We start from the raw sequence: 24,733 nt of genomic DNA on the forward strand, positions 1-24,733 counted from the left end.
TGGCGAGTTGTCATCAATCCAGCCAGCCAAGCTGGCAGCCAGCAGTACAATAATGTTCCTATGATGCTGACTTAGTTAGAAGCAACGGATGGAAGCTGATCAAAGAGAGAAGCAACTGTGGAATGAAGGAGGAACTTCCTGACAGTGAGGACAATCAACCAGTGGAACAGCTTTGCCTTCAGAAATCATGGGCGCTCCATCACTGGAGGTTTTTAAGAAGAGACTGGACACTCACCTGTCTGAGATGGTGTAGGTCAGGGGTGTCAAACTCAATTTCATTGAGGGCCGCATCAGCATTGCGGTTGCCCTCAGGGGGCCGGGTGGGTATGGCCTGGGTGGGCGTGGCCTACTGGGTGGGCGTGGCTAGAGTGCGTATGGCCTACTGGGTGGGCGTGGCCAGCTCTACATCGTTCGCATCAAGGGTGCCTATGGGGGCCTGGGCAGGAGTGGAACAGATCTGAGGGTCTCTGGCAGAAGGAGGGTCTCTGGGCCAGGGCCAAGGCAGTGGGGGCCGTTCCCTGTTTCCAGGATGGCTTCGCGGGCCACATGAAACCACTTCGTGGGCTGGATCTGGCCCCCAGGCCTTGTGTTTGACATGTCTGGTGTAGGTTCTCCTGCTTGAGCAGGGGGCTGGACTAGAAGACCTCCAAGGTCCCTTCCAGCTCTATTCTATTCTATTCTAAATTCTAGTTCAATAACTAGTCCACGTGTGAGGCAATACAGGATGAGTGCTGACAGTTTTGAACTCTTGGTGCTGAAGTAGACTCCAGAAAAAAACTGTAAACAGCCAAACAAACCAATGGATCGTTGAACAAATCAACTCAAGAGTTCACTTGAGGGCATGAACGACCAGGCTCAAATAACAGGCAGGGCTCAATGAACTATCCTTCTTCAGTGACTGGTTGAAGTTCCAGCTGTTCCAGCAGTTGCACAGTTTTGTGATCACAATTGGGGTGCTTGGCAAACTGGCAGACATGCCGGTTGCCAAGTGTCCGAATTCTGATCACGTGACCATGGGATGTAGCAATGAAAAACGGTCTTCAATCCCTTTCCCCCCGTGCTGTTGTATCTTCAAATGGCCACTAAATGAATGGCTATAAGTTGAGGACTACCTGTAGTGCTTTGTGGTCAAAATGCAGGCAGCGGGGCCCAATTATTCCGAAAAAAGAGCCATCTGACCACATGCTTGTTTCCTGCTAGAAGGAATTTCCTATAAATTAGTTGAGCTGCATGCTGCATGCTGGAGAGCCGTCTCCTTGCTTTCAATTCTCTGATGAGGGCGAAGTTTCGTTCTCTGAGCTTCTGGGTTGGTGTCCGAACATTTCGTTACCAGGCTAGGTGACGTCTTCAGCGGAGTTGAGGGGATGTCAGCGTTCTTCTCTTGATAAGGGCTTCAGGTGTGGGTGAGGGTCTTGTGATGGGTCCGATGGGAGTCATCAGCGAGAATCGTGTGATGGGGAGGTTACACCAGGTCAGGGTCCTTGGGAGGTGAACTGCTGGTGTGGGGGAGAGGGGGCTTCCGTGGGATGGTTGGGGGTCAGTTGTGTCTCTGGTTGGGTGTGTAGTTGATTTGGATTGTGAGGTTCGTAGGCTGGTTGATGGGTCAGTGTGTCTGTCGATGGAATTGCTTGTGGAGGGCCAGCTTCGGTGAACTCACGAGTGTGGCGGGTGGTAGCGTGGCCGATGATTTTAGTGTTACTCCAGTCGAACTGGTGTTGTTTGGTGTCGGTGCGGGTAGAGGTTAAGGATTTCGATTCTCTCATCTTAATAGGAAACCTGTTGCTCTCAAAGACTAGGAACCCAATTGTGCTGGCCTTGGAGTACGTGCTGGTCCACACAAGATATCTTACTGCTAGGTAAGCTTAAAATATGCACTGGCTGCAAGTGGGTTGGCTAAAAGGAGGAGCACGCAGCCTTGGAAGAAGAAAACTTATCTGATTTGCATGTTGCTATGTGTTATTTTTTCAAAATTTGAATTTTGTTTTAAGAAAAGGGTAAGGTGAAAGACATGGAAGCAACGTGGTCAAAGTTGGGGATTTCCTCTGCTTGTAACATCATTTTCCAGGTTCTTTCATCCCCTTTTATTATTTATTTATTTAATTAGTTTTCTATACCGCCCTATTCCCAAAGGACTCAGGGCGGTTTACAGGGCAATGTTTAAAAGACAATATAAATTAAGATAAAAATAGAATTAAAAAGAATTAAATTAATAATAGCCCAACAATAAAACAATGTTAAAATTTAAAACTAAAACCCCCCTCAGTCCAGGCTGGATAAATTGAAAAGCCAGGTTTTCAGGTCCCGGCGAAACGAGCGCAGGTCGGGGGCAGTCCAGAGTTCCACAGGTAAATCATTCCAAAGGGCAGGTGCGCCCACAGAGAATGCCCTCCCTCTGGGGATCACCCGCCGGCATTCCCTGACCGGTGGCACCCTAAGGAGGCCCTCCCTATGGGAGCGCACAGGACGATGGGAAGTTGATGCCAGCAGCAGGTGTTCCCTTAGATAGTCCGGACCCAGGCCATTTAGGGCTTTATAGGTCATCACCAGCACCTTGAATCTCACCTGGAGGGCAACTGGAAGCCAATGCAGCTCGCGGAGAAGAGGTGTTACACGGGAGTATCAGGAGACTCCCATCACAACTCGTGCGGCCGCATTCTGCACCAGCTGAAGCCTCCGAGTGGTCCTCAAGGGCAGCCCCATGTAGAGAGCGTTGCAGTAGTCTAACCGGGAGGTCACGAGCGCATGAGTGACTGTGCGTAGGGCATTAAGTTATGATCATTAAGTTCAGTTAATGCTTTTTCATTAATGTTATTGTACGTGTTTATGCTTTTGTTGATTAGCATTTGCATCTATCATCCATCTATGGGTGAAGATTAAAGTATGCGTCCTTTTTTAAAATCGTGCAGCTCAGGAGCAATTAGAAAGGCTCTGATTGAAATGAGCTTACTGAACAATTAGTTTTTTGAGAGGTCATTTGTAAGTTTGTGCAGAACTCTCAGATTACAAAAAAAAACTATTTGAAATTGGCCACAGGGCTTACATCTTGGAGGATCAAACCGTACTTTGCAATATCCCAACTCAATTATCCCAAAGTTGTTTTCTTTCCCAAAAGGCAACTGGACTTTCTTGGTGTTTCCTTTGAAAATGTTTCTCTTTTCATCCAAGAAACTTCTTGGATGAGAAGTGAAATGTTTTCAAAGAAAACACCAAGAAGGTCCAGATGCCTTTTAGAAAAAAAAAACTGTGGGACAACCATGACCTAGATCAGGGGTAGGCAACCTTGGCTCTTTTATGACTCGTGGACTTCAACTCCCAGAATTCCTGAGCCAGCAGGGCTCAGCTTGGAAACCTCCCTTTCCCCTCAGCGTGACTGGCTCAGGAATTCTGGGAGTTGAAGTCCATGAGTCATAAAAGAGCCAAAGTTGCCTCTCCTTGATCTAGATGATTGAGAATCTCCATAGACATCCCAACTTGATCTGCATGATTCCAGTCACATTTTCTGGGTTTCCTCTCATTAATAATTCCGCCACCTCTCCTTCTCTGTCTCTTTAACAGAAGCTTTGTCACTTGATTCTCTGCAACTGCTTCGAAGAAGCTCTCTACCCGGGACTGTTGGAAATTCTCAAATATTATTAATATTCGGGAAAGAACACTTAAGAAATGGAACCACCTCGGATGTGATGTTGGATGAATACAGGTAAGATCAGAGACCCAGCTTTTAAAACCTTGAGTCTTCCAAGGTTGATAAAGGCTACACACAGCTCAATGGATAATTCTTCTCCTACATTGCCAGTATCTTCTCATTTGATTCTTACGATAGTTACCTGTTATAATCCTAGTGACTTCTGTTCCCTTTTATGTGTAATTCAAATAAGCAAATCACTTCTTTGGAGCTTAAAAAGACATTCATAGACATTCAATATCTAACAGCCCATTTTTTCCTTTATGAAAGTGGGCAGTTCGTGTGAACATTTCCAGTCATTACCCATTAATTGGGCAACTCTTGGGCCAAAAATCTTTTACAAATATCGTTTCTTTTTGAGCAAGCAAGGTTGTTAGAAGCTTCACTGTTCCTCTGGGTGGTGTTATCCCCATACAATTACCGGTACTATGTAGATCGATAATGTGTTACTTTTCTTTAGCAGCCTGCTACTCTGAACAGCATCTTAACTCAGATATTTTTTTGGTGTTAAGGTTACTTTCCTTCAGTTATAAGAACTGAGCACAGAATATTGTGAAAGGTCATCAGATGGACCCATCACCCACTATATGAGAGGCATCGTCTGAATGTTGTCTCTCCTGGCTATGGACATTCTTGCTTCCAAAAGTCAAAATTCTGCAATTTCATTATTATTACCTCAGCTACAAGTGCCTCTGACTTGTTGCTGTTGTACAGGCCCTTGAAACTAGTGACAACTCTACTTAGTCTTGTGCTGGTTTTGTGTTGCAGCTAGGGATGAATTCTTTGCTTAAGTGAAAGCTGTAGATAAAAATAACCCCCAGTGTTTCACTTGAGGGGAAGGGAAAGCTGAATAGCTGCCATATGCAAATCTTGCTTTCTGCTAGCAGGTGTAATCACCGTTCGGTTGGTAACCAGACAGATGCAGATCTGATCTCGGCAATAAGGATGGATGGTGACTCTCCCAAGGTTAGTTTCATTTACAGATTTCTGTTGCTAAGCGAGACCCTTGTTAAGTGATTTTTACTCCATTTTACAACCTGTCTTGCCACAGTTGTTAGGTGAACCTGGCTTAACGGTTGTTAAGTGAATCTGGCTTTCTCATTGACTTTGCTTGTCAGAAGGTCGCTAAAGGAGATCACGGGACACTGCAACTTTCATAAATACAGGCTAGTTGCCAAGCATCCATGGTCACATGACCATGGAGATGCTGCAGTGGTCATAAGTGTGAAATGGTATGTATAAGAGTTGGAGGGAGAGTAAAATCCCTACTTTTGCTTCGGGGAATCTATGGTACTGAATGCTGGAGACCAGATAATAAATCTGGTATTCATTTGTAAAAAAAAAAGTTAAGAAGAAAAAAAATGGTTAAATGGGTCCTTCCGATAGAGATTTGTCTTTTTTTTTTTAAACATCTCCTGGGTGTTTTTTAGAGAACAGCTGTTGTTAAAATAAACCAAATAAAACAGTGGACTCTGCTCCAAAGCAAATGTCTATGGAAATAAATATTACCACAGGAAAGCTGCACAATCAAATTGGTCCCTCACAGTGTTTCTCCCAAATAACTAAGCCTTAGGTTGATTTTATTTATTTATGAAATTGATCTGGTGGCATATTGATTATATTAGGAATAGAATTTATTGTAGGAGATGAACAGACTGGGATGGAAGGTCGGGTTAAACATGTCATTTGTGTGGAGTCATCGCACAGCCACAAGAGTCCAGCCCTCCATGAAATCTGTGTAGGCCTTATCTAGCACCAATTTAGCTTTCACTGTTGACTAGATTCTTGTATATTAGCTAGCCACAATAAACTTTTCTGTGCTTTGAACTCAACAAATGCTCCTGGTTGTTGGCTCCTGACATTTATAAGATCATCAAATCAGAAACTGAAGGCAGTACCAAGGAAATGTCCCCGTGCCTCGTTTTTTTATATATCTGTACAAATAAATGTTTCCAATGCTTTTCGTTTGGCTATAAATGCTAAGATGTTTCATCTTTTTCCAAGGAGAGTGATGCCAGAGCATTAACAGATAACTTATTCAGGTAAGAGAAACATCTATTCATTTCCTAATCCACCCTGTTTTTCTGCTATTGGATTGTACACTCATCTCTCATTCTTTTCCCAGTGAACTACTTCCATCCGAAGAAACTTTTGTCTCTGCCGCAGAGGGCATTAAAGAATCACAAGGTATGTTGAAGTAGAGATGAGTGGTAAGTAGAGCAAAGAACATTTCAAATTTTTGTGGGTTTCCGCAGCAAACGACAATGACCCCAGAATGACAACTCATGATCAGTGATACCATCAGAAAGAAGCATTGGCTGTGATTGTTCCAATAGTAAACCTCTCTGATCTGAGCAGGGGGTTGGACTAGAAGACCTCCAAGGTTCCTTCCAACTTTACTACTACTACTACTACTACTGTTGTTATTATCATTATTATTATTATTATTATTTGTTATGTATGCAGGCACCTGCATAGCAACAGCCACCAGGGGGCGTTGGCCTGAACGGTTTTTGGCGGGAAACCCAGTTTTCGGCGGGAAACCTAGGGCCAACTCCATTGGCTGTCCGCTTACCTGGCTAGGTATTTAAGGAGGCCAGGTAACCCTCATCTCCCAGTACGCTACCCCCCCCAATAAAGAGCTGAACACGTACTCCGGCTGGCGTCTCTTCCTTGCGTCAGACCCACTACATTGCAGCATCATCATTATTATTATTATTATTATTATTATTATTATTATTATTATTATTATTATTATTATTAATTGCACAATCAGCCAGATGTTCAGACTGGATTTGGCATTTTTATTTGCCTATCAAGTCCTTACCAAGGACCTGGGGTAGGCAGATGTTTGAATTGATGGTATTACAGATCTCGTCGCAGGATGGAAGCTGTTCCCAGTAAGGCCGCCTCTTGCAATTGACTGATGGTGAATTTGTCAATGCCAATGCTGTCCAAGTGGTGCTCCAGTTGTTTTGGGATTGCACCCAAGGCGCTGCTTCTTCTTCTTCTTCTTCTTCTTCTTATTATTATTATTATTATTATTATTATTATTATTATTATTATTATTATTATTATTATTATTATTATTATTATTATTATTATTATTATTATTATTATCAGCAACAAAATAGACGAGAAGGAACTGGAGAAGATAACAGAATACAAAGACCTACAAATAGAAATAGAAAGACTGTGGCAAAGGCAAGCAAGGGTAGTACCAACAGTAATAGGCGCCTTGGGTGCAATCCCAAAACAACTGGAGCACCACTTGAACACCATTGGCATTGACAAATTCGCCATTAGTCAATTGCAAAAGGCGGCCTTACTAGGAACTGCTTCCACCCTGCGACGCTATCTGTAATACCATCAATTCAAAAATCCACATCTGCCTATCCCAGGTCCTTGGTAAGGACTTGATAGGTCGACAGAAATATCAAATCCAGTCTGAACATCTGGCTGACTGTGCGATGAATAATAATAATAATAATAATAATAATAATAATAATAATAATAATAATAATAATAATAATAATAATATATCTTCCACAGATTACGGTGAGAATCCAGATCTGTCTTTTCCAACATCTATAAAGAACTAAATATTTATTTCCTAACTAGCATTTTTCTTCCTTCACAACCAAAGAATTCTGTAATTTGGGGGGGGTGGTGGTGAATGCAGAGAGACTCAGAAACGTGGTTGAAAGCCATCAAGTTATGCCCACTTAACAGGAGCCGGGGCTTTCCTCTATTGAAATGTATGAAAATCTTTAAACATCTGGATGTCATATTAGCATTTTTTCCCCCCTCGTCTTCTGCCTTTATAGATACGGAGTCTACACTACTGGAATCGGAGGGGGAAACACACCTTTCTACTTTAGGGTTGCCAGAAGCAACAGCTGTTTCAAAAGAGGAAGCTGTAGAAGATGCCTCCAACAACAAGACTGGTATTGTTGTTACTCTTTTTTTCAGATATATGAGCCCCTTGACAAGCAGGAAGCTAGTGAGTGCTACAAGTAGTCCTTGACTTACAACAGTTCATTTAGTGAGTTACAACGGCACTGGAAAAAGTGATTTATGACCATTTTTCACACTTACAACTATTTCAGCATCCCCAGGGTCACGTGTTCAAAATTCAAATGCTTGGCAACTGGCTCCTATTTACGACGGTTGCAGCGTCCCCCGGGGCCATGTGATCCCCTTTTGCGACCTTCTGACAAACCAAGTCAATGGGGAAAGCCAGATTCACTTAACAGCCGTGTCCCTAATTTAAGAACTGCAGCGATCCACTTAACAACTTTGGCAAGAAAGGTTGTCAAAGGTGGCAAAATTCACTTAACAACTGTCTCATAGCAACGCTCAATTGTAAGTCGAGGACTACCTGTATTCCTGGAGTGTGGATTGAACCAAAATAGGCTTGCTTTCACACCTTGCATGAAGCCATGGCTTACAAGTCACAATGCTTGACTTAACAGACTCAGTCACACTCAGCCAAGATCTCAAGAAGGTTTCATCCAGCATGTAAAGCCAGCCATGTCCTTAAATTGGACAGGGTTAACCACCACTTTTTTCTAATTGTAACCTACATTGAACAACTAAATAGTCCCTTCAACTCTTTGATCCTCAGTTACTATTTGTTTTATTTTTGACACTCTGTTCCTCTTAAGTAACTATGAAAATTCTCAATCATCCAGGTCACGGTTGTCCCAAAGGTGCTTTTTCCAAAAGGCAACTGGACTTTCTTGAGGGTTTTTTAATTTAAAAATATTTTGTTTCTCATCCAATAAGCTTCTTGGATGAGATGCCAAACATTTTCAAAGGAAAACACCAAGGAAGTCCAGTTGACTTTTGGGAAAAGCACCTTTGGGACTGTTTGAAAGAAAAACCTTCATCAGGTCCAGTCCAAGCTGGGAATAAACAACATGGAGACCACTTTAAAAAGAAGGTTGTAGTTTATTGAAGAGGAGAGCCAGACAGAAAGATGCCTCTGGAAAAAGAGAGTGACCACATGTAGCAGGGAGTGGTGGGTTTTAATACCTTCTTGAGCTTTTTGGGGGGAGCTGTTCCTGTGGCATGAACTTTGACCTGAGTCTGAGTGTGCCTTTCTGGTATTCTGATGGTGGTGGGTTAATCCTATTATGTCCCAAAGGTCACATCCTGCTTCCCTGGGGGTGCGACTGTCCTGTGTTGGATTTTTTGGGTATGAGGGATTGTTGATTCTAGAGATCTTTGTCATCCAAGCTTCCTGGCTCCAATCTTTCTTACAAGATTATCACATCTGCATTTCTGCAGACCTGGTTTCTGTTTGGGGCAGAGAGAATTGGGGGCGGGGGTGTGTTGGTTTCTGCCTTTAAGATCCTTTGGGGAAATATAATAATTCTGCCTTTTAATATTCTGAAAATGTTTTCTTTCTCGGGGTTTGGTGGGGGGCTGATTTCCCCCAGGACCTCCACTTAAATAATCTTCCCTCCCAACTTGTAGTCTTTGCAGGCACCGAAGGAGTTCTGTAATAAGAGTAATAATAGTCATGAACAAAACAGTCTCCTCTGACTGCAGGGGTCTGATCTGAGCTTTTGGAGAGTCTTCTTGGAGTTTTCCACTCATGCAAGTGGGCCCTAGCAGAGCATCGGCAGAAGACAGCCATCTCAATGCTCGCGGCTTCTCTTCTTTTGCAGACGATCCATCTTCATCTCAGGATCTGTCAAGCAGTGTCGTGTGCCAAAAACCCCAGGATAAGTAAGTATCAGGTTTCAAAAATACACTCGAGTTATGGGGGGGGAGCCCGTAAAATGACTATAGCAGTGTGCCCGGTGCTTAGCCTGTTTTTTCCGTGTGCTGCAGCTTTGTTTTTGCACCGTTCTCGATGCCATCATTTTTGTCTACCCCCTGTGGATGCCCCTGTTCAGGTTCTACGCATGCAGAGAGTATCAAGCTTCTCGCCCGTCTAGTAGCCCGAGCCTCTCTTTTGTCTGGAATATTTGTGGGAAATAAAGGCAGTTCTCGACTCACGACCGCAACTTAGCCCAAAATTTCCACGGCTAAGCGAGACAGGGATTAACTGAGCTTTGCCCCATTTTACGACCTTTCTTGCCACAATTGTTAAGGGAATCACTGCAGTGGTTAAGTTAGCACGTGCCGGGGAAATCGGGAGATTCGGGCTGTTCAGATGAGTACGAAGATTTAGTGCAAACTTAAGCTCCCCACAGGAATCTGAGCTACTAACGGTCGTGAAATCATGGGAATTCAGAACAGAAAAGAATTCAAGGTGGGCTGGGCTTAGATCTCTTGTGGGCACTCAAGGACTCATGACCGATGACGCCTTTGACCCCTCCCTCAGTCTCAGCCTGGTCACATCTCCTACAGTAACATGGTTGTTAAATGAATCTGGCTTCCCCATTGACTTGTCAGAAGGTCCCAAAAGGGGATCACATGAAAACCACCACCCCACCCCCCCCCCGGACACTGCAACCATCATAAATATGAATCAGTTGCCCAGGGTCTGAATTTTGATCACGTGACCATGGGCGTGCTGGAGTGTGAAAAAGCGGTCCTAAGTCCCTTTTTTTCAGTGCTGTTGTAACTTTGAACGGTCAGTAAATGAACTGCTGTGAGTCAAGGGCTACCTGCATCTCCTAAAGAAGGATGGAATGCAAAGCCATAGAAACATCCATCCCAGCCTTCTAATTTCTTTAGCCTGCAAACGCATCAGGATGTTACCGTTCTTTTCGCAGTGCCCTGTTTTATTATTGCTGGATGCGTGCAACTTACTGTGAGTGCAAACTAGATGCTAGAGGAGCCCTGTGACACCAGAATGAGGCTTCCTGGATTAAACATCCCAATAAAATCCCTCCTCTCCTCCCAGCTTGATTTGGCTTCCTGCAAGAACTGTGTAGTCCTTGGGTTTCAGTCTCCCCGAGCATTGAGAAGTTGCATCTCTCTGCCCCATGCAGCTTACCACTGAACAGAATAACAGAGTTGGAAGGGACCTTATAGGTCATCTAGTCCAACCACCTTGTTTAAGCAGGAGACCCTATACCAGGGGTAGGCAACCTTGGCTCTTTTATGACTCGTGGACTTCAACTCCCAGAATTCCTGAGCCAGCATGGCTCAGCTTGGAAACCATTTCTTTCCTGTTACCTTTATTGATTTCATTGCAGAGATGTTAACATAGGAAATAGATTATTTTGTTATCTAATTTTACCTTCCAAAAGACAGAAGCAGATGAAAAATGTGAGGTTCTTTCCTGTTGGCTTTTTTGAATTAGCTGTTTTAGATTCTAAAAGTTTAGTTCCTAAAGAAGTAACCTTGTAAATAATTTTATTGTCCTCCTCTAGTGCAGGGTAGGCAACCTTGGCTCTTTTATGACTCAAGGACTTCAACTCCCAGAATTCCTGAGCCAGCATGGCTCAGCTTGGAAACCTCTCTCTTTCCCCTCAGCGTGGCTGGCTCAGGATTTCTGGGAGTTGAAGTCCACGAGTCATAAAAAAGAGCCAAGATTGCCTACTCCTAAAGCCAATAGAGCAGACATGTCAAACTCGCGATGTCACGTGACGTCGCGCAACGTATCGGGACGGTTTTGCCATTGCCAGCAATGGGGTGGGCACGGCTTTCAGATGACACGTCCAGCCTGCGGGACAGCAGTTTGACACCCCTGCAATAGAGGGAGCTTTTTTTTGCAAAAAAAAAGATGCCGGAATGCCGTTCTGAGCGTTCTATGAGAAAAAAAGCCCTGGCCTGCCCTATACCATTTCTGACAGATGGCAGTCCAGTCTCATTTTTAAAAGCCTCCACCCACAACATCTGAAGGCAAACCATTCCATTGGTTGATTGTTCTCACTGTCAGAAGATTTCTCCTTATTTCTAGGTTGAATCTCTCCTGGATCAGTTTCCATCCATTGTTCCTTGTCTGCACCTTCAGGTGCTTTGGAAAATAGGTTGACCCCCTCCTCTCTGTGACAGCCCCTTAAATATTGGGACACTGCTATCATGTCTCCCCTGGTCCTTCCCTTCACTAAACTAGCCATACCCAGTTCCTGCAACTGTTCTCCCTATGTTTTACCCTCCAGTCCCCTAATCATCTTTGTCGCTCTTCTCTGCAGCTGATGTTGAGACTCCTTCTAGAGTCTCAACATTTGGTTATTTCCAGTGCCAACACTGCTTGCAATCTGCCTCCTAATCTTCCTTAAAGCCTTTTTTTTTCCTGGAGGACCTTCTGACTCTGTGGCTTTTCCTGGAGTACCTCACCAGGTATTCTGCTTTAAAACTCCATAGTCTGTGCTTTAGTTGATGTGCCATTGTGGATCTGTTCAACTGAAATGTCAGCAGTTTGTTCCATCTCCCGAGGGCGTAAGGATTGGTCTGCAGATATTCCCTTCGAGTAGACATTGTTCCATCTTGTGAGATCCCTGACCCCCTTGAGATGTGGTGGTGCTGGGACTCCAGGCCTTTTGGCCAGAATGGTTATTAAATGAGGAATTTGGAGAATTGCAGTTCCACTTAATCTTAATCTGGCCTTAGAAGGATATTTCAGGTCTGTGTATCTACTAATATCCTTCCTTTTGTTCTTCTCATTTCAGTGGCTGTCCCAATGAGAAAGAAGTGGAGGTAAGCATAGGGTTTTAGATTTTAATTAAGGATAATTTAATTTATTTTAATTTGTTATTAACTTTTGTATTGTTATATTGTTTTAATCGCCTTGTGAACCGCCCTGGGTCCTACAGGAGAAGGGCGGTATATAAGTTGTTAATAATAATAATAATAATAATAATAATAATAATAATAATAATAATAATAATAATAATAATAATAATAATAATAGGTGTGTTTGTTGCTTTTTCTACCTCCTCTTCAGTGGTGGGATTTAATAGGTTCGCACCGGTTCAATAGAACTGGTAGCTAATTTTTTGTTCAGTTCGGCAAACCAGCTGAATTCCACCACTGGATGGCATCCACTGAAGCTCTAGTCTAGCCCTTTTTTTCAAGGCCCAGAACGGCCCTCCAGAAGTGTGTGGATGCCACTTCCAGAAGTCCGTTCTGGGCCTCAGAGGCCTGGAGGAGGCCTCCCAGGCTCAGAACGGCCAGCCGGAAATGTGTGGATGCCACTTCCGGATGGCCTTTCTGGGCCTGGGAGGCCTCCTCTGGGCCTCCGAGGCCCAGAACAAACTTCCAGAAGTGGCATTCATGGAGAGAACCGGTTGTTCACGTATTTGAATCCCACCACTGCTCCTCTTTTTTTAAAAAAATCCCATTTATATCCCGCCCTTCTCCAAAGACTCAGGGCGGCTTACAATCTAAGAAGCACAAATCAATGTGCTTAGCAATAGCCTTCATTCTATGTATATGCCTGCTTATTAGGGCTCTCGGCCCCACCCCAAGTGGCATTTTTACAAAGTTAGCTTATTGTCCCCAACAATCTGGGTCCTCATTTTACCTACCTCGGAAGGATGGAAGGCTGAGTCAACCTTGAGCCTGGTGGGACTCGAACCTGCACTAATTGCAGGCAGCTGGTGTTACTTGGTATATCCTCATACTTTTTAGCGGTGTTTCCAGGGGGGTTGGGGGAAGAGAAGCAGGATTTTGTGTGTGGGATCATGACGAGTCCAATGTTTTCAGTTTGAGCATCTGCTAGTATTTCCTAAGACAAGGTGGCAGGTTAGGACCTGGTTAACTGGAGACAGGATGTTAATTTGAGCTTCTTTGTTCCATCTGTTTATATTCTATGTCAGGGTGATACTTTCTCCATTTGAGGTAGGTTTGGGCCATTGGAATTCATGAACTAACAAACAGGAATGTCTTAGGAAACCCTCAGTGTTGAATTAACTCCCAGGATTAGTGTTTAACTAAATGTAAATAAGTGAAACAAATAGTTACTTTGGGCACTAGTGCCCTCTATTGCTTATTAAATTAACCGTGCGCAAAACTATTTGAGTTGAACTCTTTGAATTAAAAAATCTGATTTTGAGCATGAAGACACTTTTCGGAGTGGAATACAACCACTGTAAATGCGAAAAGAGCCTCCCCAGCAGTTGGATGTGTGTTGTGTTCCGAATACGTCTGTTTCAAGAGCAGGACAGCATTCGAAAATCAAAAAGTTTGGAGTGTGCTTGAAACAGCCCGTTTCACACTTCAAACGGTTGGTTTGACCTTATATGTGGATTATTTCGGAATTGAACTGACATTGAATTGAAACATTTGGCACCTCCTGCATTGCCACCCAGATACAGATGCAGAATAACAAGAGTTGGAAGGGACCTTGTAGGTCATCTAGTCCTACCCACTGCTCAAGCAGGAGACCTTATACCATTTCGGACAAGTGGTTGTCCAGTCTCTTCTTGAAAGTCTCCAGTGATAGAGCATCCATAACTTCTGAAGGCAAGCTGTTCCGTTGGTTGCTTCTTCTCACTGTCAGAAAGTTTTTCCTTATTTCTAGGCCCAAGATCATCCGGAATTCAACTTGAGATTCTTTCCTGCTGGAAGCAATAATAGATTTTTACTTTACTTTACTTTACTATTTTATTTTATTTTATTTTATTTTATTTTATTTTATTTTATTTTATTTTATTTTATTATTTTATTTTATTTTATTTTATTTTATTTTTATTTTATTCTATTTTATTATTTTATTTTATTTTATTTTATTATTTTATTATTTTATTGTTTTATTTTATTTTATTATTTTATTTTATTATTTTATTATATTTTATTATTTTATTTTATTATTTTATTTTATTATTTTATTTTTTTATTTTATTTTATTTTATTTATTTTATTTTATTTTATTATTTTATTTTATTTTATTATTTTATTTTATTTTATTTTATTATTTTATTTTATTATTTTATTTTATTTTATTTTATTATTTTATTTTATTATTTTATTTTATTTTATTATTTTATTTTATTTTATTTTATTATTTTATTTTATTATTTTATTTTATTATTTTATTTTATTTTATTTATTTTATTTTATTTTATTATTTTATTTTATTATTTTATTTTATTTTATTTTATTTTATTTTATTATTTTATTTTATTTTATTATTTTATTTTTGCACAGAGAGAGATTAATCAACTGGTAATCTGCCTAGTAAGGATGTCTGCTCCTCTTTTGTTCTCCAGGCAGAATTTCTACGGCTGTCTCTTGGATTCAAATGTGATCTCTTTACTTTAGAGAAGAGACTCAGGCTTGAAGAACGATCTCGGGATCTCGCGGAAGGGAGCCTGAGGAAAGAAATTGCTGGTGCTTTGAAACTACTTGACGTAAGAAGGAGGAAGATGGGTTCTGTCGTATACATCTATTGCTTCAGAGGGCGAAGGCAGACTTAACTTCTAGATCAGTTTTTTTCTCAGCTTTGGCCATTCGTAAAGTGGGAGAGTAAAGGATAGCAGCAAATGTCCTGTATCTAAGTCGGAAGCAGAGGGACCCAGAGGAAGCTGATTCTGCCAAGGAGGCCAGGATAGTAAGCGCTAGTGTGGGATATGTCTGTGGAGAGTCTCAGTCATTCAGGTCAAGTTATCCCAAAGGTGCTTTTTTCATGAGGCAACTGGACTTTCTTGTTTTTCTTTGAAGACGTTTCGCTTCTCATCTGAGAAGCTTCTTCAGCTCTGACTGGATGATGGGGAATGAAAGGATTTATGCTCCTTGCAGACAGCTGGTCATTGGCCTTCTTTTAGCAAGTTGATGATGCTACCTGGAGGCTTATCTGTGTCTTCAGGCTCACCCGAGGGGTGCAAATGGGTGTGTGAAGCCTTCTTGGAACTGTTGAAAGGCCTGTGTTGTGGACTGGAGATTAGTGTGGGATAATGGTGAAGGTCTTGGACTAACAAAAGGAAAACTCGGCCTCTAGTGTCTAGAGCAGGGGTCTTCAAACTGAGCCCTTTTATGACTTGTGAACTTCAACTCCCAGAATTCCTCAGCCAGGCATGCTAGCTGAGGAATTCTGGGAGTTGAAGTCCACAAGTCATAAAAGGGCCAAGTCTGAAGACCCCTAGTCTAGAAGGTACCTTGAGGCATTGGGCTAATCCTTAATAGACATTTATTAATGTTTATTAATTAATATTGCTTTACAGACATGGTTGTACAAATCTTTAGCCACAGACAAAGATATTTCTCTGTACTGTATGTGGGCGGGCTTACTGATATGAACGGCAATTATACTCCTGTTGCAAACAGAAGTTTCAAAAATCATTTGTAAGGCTAAAAAGCTAAAAGAGAGAGCTTGCCAGAGGGTCATCCCATTCATTCATTCATTCATTCATTCATTCATTCAGAGGTTGTCCCATTCATTATCTTCATTCGTATAAAGCACAATGCTTGTCTTCTTTATTTTTGCATGCACATACTGGCTGTTCCTTCTTCAGTCTTTAGCCTCTCTAAGTGAAGATAATCAGGTGCAGGAGATAGTTAAGAAGCTGCAGAAGAGTTTGGACCTGCTGGATCAGCATGCCACCAGGATTGCTAGCAAAGCAGAAATGCTGGGAGCTGTTCATCAGGTAGGTTGACTGATCCAAAATTGTAAAGAATTTTTTTAAAAAAGTTCTTCTCCAAGTTGAGTTTGGTTCCTGGCAACTTCATGGACACACCTGCTGTCTTTTTCCAATATGCACATGTGGGGAAGGCAGGGGTTAACACTCAAACCAACCTACACTCCTGGGGTATCTTTGTCTCTTTCACAATGATAGATCAGGCCTCACTTAGCTAGTCAACACAGAGCAGAGTTGGTTAGACGTTGCCACCTGGCTGGATTTTATAGGTGTCCCATTCTTTCAAAGAATCACGCAGGAAAAAAATTATACAGGACTGAATATTCCTTACCCTTGGTTGAGTTGGCAGGATGTTCCCAGATCTTTGGAGGTCTGAACTGATAGGGTAAAATGAAAAGTTCTTTGAAAGTCGATTCTGGAACAGTGTTTCTCAACCTTAGCAATTTTAAGATGGGTGAGCTTCAACTCTCAGAATTCCACAGTCAGTATGGATGACTGTAGAATTCTGGGAGTTGAAACCCACCCATCTTAAAGTTGCCAAACTTGAGAAACAATGTTCTGGAAAAATCCCATCTTAGCAAATTCTGTTTGTAAATGATGTGGGGATTTTGAAAGCTTGTGGAGCAAGGTAGCAGAGAAGTTAATAAGCCAGAAAGAAAAATGAAACAAGAAGATAAGGAAAAGGGGAAACAAACATAAGGATATAAGAAACTTAATATTCTTAAGTTTCTAGTGAAAAAAAACATCTAGATTGATTCAAAAGAGCAAGTTGAATCTCTATAAGTTTGAATAAATCTGCAAAGACATTTCTGATGCAGACTTTGTGGCTTTTGTTACTTCATGCAATCTGTAAAGGCATATATTCTTCTGATTGTCCTTCGCATTATGTTGATGATAGTTTTAATCCTGATTTACTAGGAAAGTCCAAGCATTACTGTTAGACATTACAGAGGTACAGTAAAGCTGTTGTTCAAGAATTTTAAATACTGGACTTGGTCTAATGTAATTGGGAAGTTCTAGAGATGAATAGAAGCACCGTGTCTTTACAATATTTTAGTTGATCTTTTAACCTGTAAAGAAGCTTTTCATCTTACCCCAAACGCCCTGCAACTGAAATGTTCTGTATAACATTTTGCCTGAAGAATCCTTCTGGCATCTCAAAATCTTATTTTCCTGAAGTTTGAAAAGGATGAACTGCTTATTGTAATATCTGTTCCTCCAAGACAATATTCAAGTCAAGGTGTCTCGAGCTTTTAGAGAATCGCTTTTAGCATTACTGATCCAGCAGTAATTCTTGATTTGTAGAAAAGATGGTACATACAATGTGGAATTTGCCAGTCTTTCACTGAGTCACACACACTGTTCTTTGAGCAAAATAGGGAGTTTATCTTTCTTATTCATCCGTGATAAGGAGAGGAATAGGAACTGTTTAGTACAGGGGTCTTCAAACTTGGCCCTTTTATGACCTGTGGACTTTAACTCCCAGAATTCCCCATCCAGTGTGCCTGGCTGAGGAATTCTGAGAGTTGGTCCACAAGTCATAAAAGGGCCAAGTTTGAAGACCCCTGTTCTAGTAAGTGGCTGGCACAGAACCCCTCCTCCTACATACCTTACCACCATACTCTTTTCCTTAAAAATTACATGGCAGTCAGCCCAACCATTGGCCCACCATCCCCACCATCAAAGGCAACTGTGGTTAGAGAATCCAGTAGACCATCATAAATCACCACTAGCGTCAAGGTGGAGCCCCAATACTTGTTGAGTTTATTTCAACTTTTAGATACTTGAATTTTATTCTTTCCTGTCCTCTTAAGGTCATCCCTAAGTCTCCAGAATTGAGCCAATTTGACTTTTACATCTTCTCAACCTTCTCTGGAATCCCAGGCTTTGCAGAGTTTGAAAAACAACACAGCACGTGGGATGGCTTGGGTACCAAGCCTTTGAATTCTTTCACCCAAAATAAGATGGGCCACTTGGTGTAGGATCATGCTGATACCCGCTTTTCTTTCCACTTCCCCCAACAAAACAGTCGTTGAAGTCTCCAGTTGGCTTCTGTCCTTCCCTACCTTTTCTTCCTTAGGAAAGCCGGGTCAGTAAGGCAGTAGAAGTGATGATTCAGCACGTGGAAAATTTAAAGCGTACATACGCAAGAGAGCACGCAGAACTGGAAGAGCTGAAGGAGCTATTACTCCAGAATGAGAAGTCTTTCAGCTCTCTGGGGGACCGAGGTAACAGCCAAGGTTGACGTGGACTGAAATGATGGCTACATCATCTTTCCCGCCTTTTCTCTCGAGTCCAAGATTGGTGGTCTGAATCGGGACTCTGGCTGGGGAATTCTGGGAGTTGAAGTCCACAAGTCGTAAAGTTGCCAAGTTTGGAGACTCCTGGTCTAAATAATAAGATGCTGAGTAGGATGACTACAGGGACGCGGTGGCTCAGTGGGTTAGGACGCTGAGCTTGTCGATCAAATGGTCGGCAGTTTGGCGGGACAAATCCCGAGTGCCACGTAACAGAGTGAGCGCCTGTTACTCGTCCCAGCTTCTGCCAACCTAGCAGTTCGAAAGCACGTAAAAATGCAAGTAGAAAAATAGGGACCACCACGGTGGGAAGGTAACAGCGTTCCGTGCACCTTTGGTGTCTAGTCATGCCGGCCACATGACCACGGAGACGTCCTCGGACAAGCGCTGGCTCTTCGGCTTTGAAACGGAGATGAGCACCAGTCCCTGGAGTCGGAAACGACTAGCACGCATGTGCGGGGGAACCTTTACCTTTACCTTAGGATGACTACTACATGTGAAAGTGCATTCATGCGACATGTTGTGCATGGCCTACCCCTAGGCTCAAATCAGACAATGGGGTCTCCTTCAGCTATTCCCTTTATTACGTGATCATGCTCGGCCTTTTCTATGAAACACAGCCCCATCCATCAACCCAACGTAGTTGATTTTGACTGGGGCAAAGGGAAAGGGGTCTTAGTGCTTCCTAATAACAGGTTTTATTTTTCTGATTTGTAATTCCAGACCTGCCTGCAGGGGAGGGTCAAAACAGCCACAAGCATGCAACCAAAACCCCACCCCTTTTAAGGCATATTGTCTATAAAAAGGGGTGAGGTTTCAGTCACAGTTTGTAGCCATCCTCTTGACCTTCCTCTTGACATCTTGGTCCTACTTCTTCCTTACCTGGCAGGTTCCTCTGTTCATGGGGACCTTCTTGATAGACCTGCTGGCTCAGGAATTCTGGGAGTTGAAGTCCATGAGTCATAAAAGAGCCCAGGTTGCCTACCCCTGAACCAGGTCAGGGTTGTCCCAAAGGTGCTTCCCCCCCCCCCCCAAAAGGCAACAGGACTTTGACTTTCCTTGAAGACGTTTCACTGCTCATCCCAGAAGCTTCTTTGGTTCTGACTGAACGGTGGAGGATAGGAGGATTTATATTCCTTGCGGTCATCTGGTCGTTAGTACTCTCTCTGAGGATCATTGAAGCTGCTTGGGAGATTTCTCTGCGTTAACGACCAGATGACTGCCAGGAATATCAACCCTCCTGTCCTCCACCGTTCAGTCAGAACTGAAGAAGCTTCCCAGGTGGGAAGTGAAACGTCTTGAAGGAAAAGCAAAGTCCAGTTGCCTTTTGAAAAAGCACCTCCGGGACAACTGGCGTTGGAGGATGCTGCCTTGAGGCAGGTGTCATGGCGGGGAGGCTTTGTGGCTGATCTTCAAATCTGTTGGTCTTCACTCGCCATGCCAGGGAGAGGCATCCAAGGAAAGGCAAACAAATGGGCATGATCTCAGCAACAAAGAGGGGAGCCCACTCTGGGCACCTTCTCCAAACCAATTCCATCCCCTCGATCCAGACTCAGCTACAGAGATTCACTGTCCTACAAATCCCTCTTCTAGTTTTATTGAAGCCATTGCTTCCTTGGTTAACGTACCTTCTTCCATTTCTCTTGCACTTCCAGACGACTCTTCAATTAGAAAACTCTCTGGTTCCCTCAAGGTACCCTTGTTACAAGCGTCTTGCTTTCTGCACACTCTTCTGTGTGGCCCCTTGCCTTCCGATTGCGATGCTTTCGAGCAATCCTTGCAGTTTCTTCTTCTTTTCTTTTTACCCCCTTTTTTGCAGCCTCGCGAAATGCATAAACTGACTCCTGAAATTTCCAATTACGTCCCTGAACATCGGCACCATTTTCTTGCATAACGCCTTGAACCTGCACTATTTTGTGGCCAGGTTTTTTTCAATTCAGTCTCTTTGGTTTTTGTTTTTAGTTTTATTTTGTTTCCCAAATTGCTCCTCTTCATGTTGAACAGAATCCTGTAATTGGTGGCCTCTCTAGAGTGTAATCAGGGGTAGGCAACCATGGCTCTTTTATGACTGGTGGACTTCAACTCCCAGAATTCCTGAGCCAGCCACGCTGAGGGGAAAGGGAGAGGTTTCCATGCTGAGCCATGCTGGCTCAGGAATTCTGGGAGTTGAAGTCCACGAGTCATAAAAGAGCCAAGGTTGCCTACCCCTGAACTAGAACAAGGGTGCTGGTTATTATTATTATTATTAGCATATGGCAGGGGTAGGCAACCATGGCTCTTTTATGACTGGTGGACTTCAACTCCCAGAATTCCTGAGCCAGCCACGCTGAGGGGAAAGGGAGAGGTTTCCATGCTGAGCCATGCTGGCTCAGGAATTCTGGGAGTTGAAGTCCACGAGTCATAAAAGAGCCAAGGTTGCCTACCCCCAGTGTAGATCATGAGATGGGCAATAAAAGTATTGCAATTTTCAAGGAATCACAAAACCAAATTCCCAGCTGGGAACGTGATACTTTTTTTGACCTTGTTTTCTCCCTAGCTCACTGAGGTAAATTGACAAATATAAAATGGTACACACCCCAATCAACAACTAAAAAGCCACACCCAACCAGGCACCATATAAATACCGCACACAGAGTAGCCCAAAGCATACGCCCTGCTAGAGAGAAATTTCCTAAGGCTGGGCTCCTGCACGAGTTGGAAAGCTTGGAAGACCGACCCAGATTGGATCTTGCAATTGAGAAACATCCCCTTTCACTGGCTTTACTAAGAACTAAATTGGTGTTTTTTGGGAAAGAAAGGAAGTTGCGCTAAATAATTTGACCTGTAGGACTTTGAAAAAACTGTATATTAGTTAAGCAGGAAACTCAAGTTAGTCGTAAGTATTAAAAAAAATCAAGGGAAGTGTCTGTGCATTGCTTTAGCCTTTTATCTGTGCTATTTGTTCATTTGCCAACCAATTCCTAGCCTACAATTCTCTCTCCAAAATCATTCTTAAGTATGAGCAAAATTACAGCTTGAATTACAAATATTGACTCTTGTCAGTCAAATTACAAATATCCCTAATAATCAAGTTTCTGCAGCAGTTAGGATAATCTCATATGTAATACATATGTACGAACCAGTGGATTTTCTTAAAAAATTGAAATAATGAATATATGGCAGTCTGAACCATATATTCCTTTGGAAAACTGTTAAATATTTGTAACATTTTATCTGCATTTGATCATCCGTTGCTACTGGCACTTTTGTTGATGGAAAAATGCAGATCACATTTCATTAAATAGCTGCTGAGGAACTGGATGGAAAATGTAATCCTTTACTTAGCTAAAATCTGTGGACCTTCTTCTCTTTCGATGCTCTTTCAATGTTGCTTTGAATATTTGCTTAGATGCCATTCTTTACAACAGGGGGTCCCCAACCCCTGGGCTGTGGACCAGTACCAATCCTCGGCCTGTTAGGATCTGGGCTGCACAAGCAAGTGAATTTCATCTGTGCATGCATGGGATCTAGGTAGCGCAAAAAGCCACAATCGCTGCTTTATATGGCCCAGATATGTGGATCCGCTGCTTTGTATGGCCCAGATGAGTGAAGTTCCTTTGCACAAAAGACCCTCTATGTGTTCTTCTATCTCTTTTTATTTGTACTATTGATAATAATAAGAGAGGCTGGATATGGAAAGTGGTGCTGGGCCCAGGATTTCAGCTTTTATGGTATTTCGTGTTCAGTGATGAGTACCCGTTTGTGAGATCAGTGATTAATTCCATGCCAACTTCTTAAATCTGTTTAGAACACTTTTTCAACCTCCTCCATTTTGGGATGGGTGGACTGCAACTCCCAGAATCCCCCAGCCAGCACCGCCGGTCCTTGGTGCCTGCAATTCTGGGAGTTGAAGCCCACCCATCTAAAAGATGCCAAGGTTGAGAAACACCGGTTTAGCACAGAAGACCAGCAAGACACTGCCAGGATATGCAATACCTAACTGATCAAATAGTATTTCTTGTTTTATGTAGCCTTCATCACTACGCAGAGTTAGCATTGCGCCCTTGCCTAGGAACAGTAATGGAAATGCAATCACTTTTTTGCAACTGGTATGTAGGTGTTTTCCAGAATTGACCGTTCCTTACTTTAAAAGTATTGGATGCATGTAAATGATGACCTCTCCCCATTCCCTGTTCTACAAAGGCTCAGATGAATGAAACGGACGGGAACAACCGGAACGAAAAATTCAACAGGCGCTTGAGTTGGTACGTATGACATTGTGTGTTTGTATATGTGTGCGCACATAAGCGCACACGTTCCAGCTCCAAAATCTTACTGTTTATTGAATACACTGCGTGGTAATGTCAAAGCAAAAGTCACGCTGAGGTTCCAACACCAATTCGTAGACTTAAGCAATAATTTCCCCAGCCAAACGCCCCACGTCTTACGTAGTCCATTTAAACAACGAACTGTTATAAGTCGAGGACTACCTGTAAATTTTTTTGGGGGGGGGAGGAATAATTAATTTTAAAAAGCAATCAAAACTTCTTTTTAAAGAAGGCCCATTTGATTCTCCTGCCTTTAGGAGTCTCAAAGGAACCAAACCAGGAGAAAAACGGCCATCGCTGCAGCGATTCATTAGCTCAACTTCCTGGACCGAATCGGAGGAAGAACAACCTGAATTAGAGTAAGTCTCATTTTTCCTCCTGGTGCCCGAAAGACAGAAGCTTTCCCCTAGAAGCCACTAATTTCTCTAAGCATAGAAGGAAGCAGGATAAGAAGCAATAGATGGAAACTAATCAAGGAGAGAAGCAACCTAGAACTAAGGAGAAATTACCTGACAGAACAATTAACCAGTGGAACAATTTGCCTCCAGAAGTTATGAATGCTCCAACACTGGAAGTTTTTAAGAAGAGACTGGACAGACATTTGTCTGAAATGGTACAGGTGTACCTGAGAAAGGAGTTGGACTAGAAGACCTCCAAAGTCCCTTTCAACTATATTCTATTCTATTCTATTCTATTCTATTCTATTCTATTCTATTCTATTCTATTCTATTCTATTCTATTCTATTCTATTCTATTCTATCCATTTCTGATTCTATTCCTATTCCTATTCTATTCTATTCTATTCTATTCTATTCTATTCCTATTCTATTCTATTCTATTCTATTCTATTCTATTCTATTCCTATTCCTATTCCTATTCCTATTCTATTCTATTCTATTCTATTCTATTCTATTCATTTCTGATTCTATGCTATTCCGATTCTATTCCGATTCTATTCTATTCTATTCTATTCTATTCTATTCTATTCTATTCTATTCTATTCTATTCTATTCTATTCTATTCTATTTGGTTAAAGAATAAGGCAGGTGAATGTTGACTCTGGTGTCAGTCTAGAACAGGGGTCTTCAAACCTGGCCCTTTAATAACTTGTGGACTTCAACTCCCAGAATTCCTGAGCCAACCACGCTGGCTGAGGCATTCTGGGAGTTGACGTCCACAAGTCATTAAAGGGCCAAGTTTGAAAGACCCCCTGGTCAAGAACAATGTTTCTCAACCTTGGCAACTTTTAAGACCTGTAGACGTCAACTCCCAGAATTCAACAGCTGGCATCCTGGCTGGGGAATTCTGCAAGTTAAAATCCATACATCTTCAAGCATTCCGGGTTAGGGAATTCTGGGAGTTGAGGTCCCTGGATGTCAAAAAGCATACTGGACGAGCAGGGGATTTTTAATCCATCCTCTAAATCACCCTTTACAGGGCTTCTCTTCAGGAACCGGCAGCTCCAGAGATCCAGGGAAGCAAAGCACGAAAGCTGAGCGAAAAGGAAAGCAACACAACTAAAGGGGGGCTACGCTCGCTGTAAGTATAGCAAGAACGCAAACAAAGGCAAAAATTGCTTTGTGGGGAATGGGGGAAAAACATTTGGAATTTATAATTCGTTGAACTTGACAATAGTAGCAGCAATTTATCGCCTCGGATGCTGGAAAGCTGACTGGGAGCATCCATGCGTAGGACTTCAAAAAAAATATGTTCCCAGAAGTTCTATTAGCACTTTTTTTTTTGGTAAAGCCGAAGGATTATAAATGAAGAATCAGAATAGAGCTGAAAGGGACCTTGGAGGTCTTCTAGTCCAGCCCTCTCCTCCAGCAGGAGACCCTATACCGGGGGGGGGGGGGGTCTTCAAACTTTGGCCCTTTTAAAGACTTGTGGACTTCAACTCCCAGAATTCCTCAGCCAGCGTGCCTAGCTGAGGAATTCTGGGAGTTGAAGTCCACAAGTCATAAA

The 24,733-nt window shown here is 42.5% G+C and overlaps 1 protein-coding gene across 1 annotated transcript in view; it reads left to right on the forward strand.

Moving 5' to 3' along the window:
- Positions 1-24,733, forward strand: part of IRAG2 (inositol 1,4,5-triphosphate receptor associated 2) — a gene marked incomplete at its 5' end in the record, with an annotated part of 65,057 nt that overhangs the window by 39,097 nt on the left and 1,227 nt on the right. The window contains 16 exons of the mRNA XM_081330669.1: positions 1,772-1,856; positions 3,556-3,697; positions 4,567-4,648; positions 5,687-5,724; positions 5,808-5,869; positions 7,510-7,629; positions 9,358-9,418; positions 12,259-12,286; positions 14,800-14,940; positions 16,042-16,173; positions 18,245-18,392; positions 20,117-20,154; positions 22,472-22,549; positions 22,644-22,705; positions 23,026-23,127; positions 24,206-24,307. Of these exons, the coding sequence (XP_081186795.1) occupies positions 1,772-1,856; positions 3,556-3,697; positions 4,567-4,648; positions 5,687-5,724; positions 5,808-5,869; positions 7,510-7,629; positions 9,358-9,418; positions 12,259-12,286; positions 14,800-14,940; positions 16,042-16,173; positions 18,245-18,392; positions 20,117-20,154; positions 22,472-22,549; positions 22,644-22,705; positions 23,026-23,127; positions 24,206-24,307 (1,421 nt within the window). The remainder of the gene's footprint in view (positions 1-1,771; positions 1,857-3,555; positions 3,698-4,566; positions 4,649-5,686; positions 5,725-5,807; positions 5,870-7,509; positions 7,630-9,357; positions 9,419-12,258; positions 12,287-14,799; positions 14,941-16,041; positions 16,174-18,244; positions 18,393-20,116; positions 20,155-22,471; positions 22,550-22,643; positions 22,706-23,025; positions 23,128-24,205; positions 24,308-24,733) is intronic.

The sequence above is a fragment of the Vipera berus genome, assembly GCF_964194415.1.
Source record: "Vipera berus genome assembly, chromosome: 6".
In the NCBI taxonomy this organism is placed as follows: Eukaryota; Metazoa; Chordata; class Lepidosauria; order Squamata; family Viperidae; genus Vipera; species Vipera berus.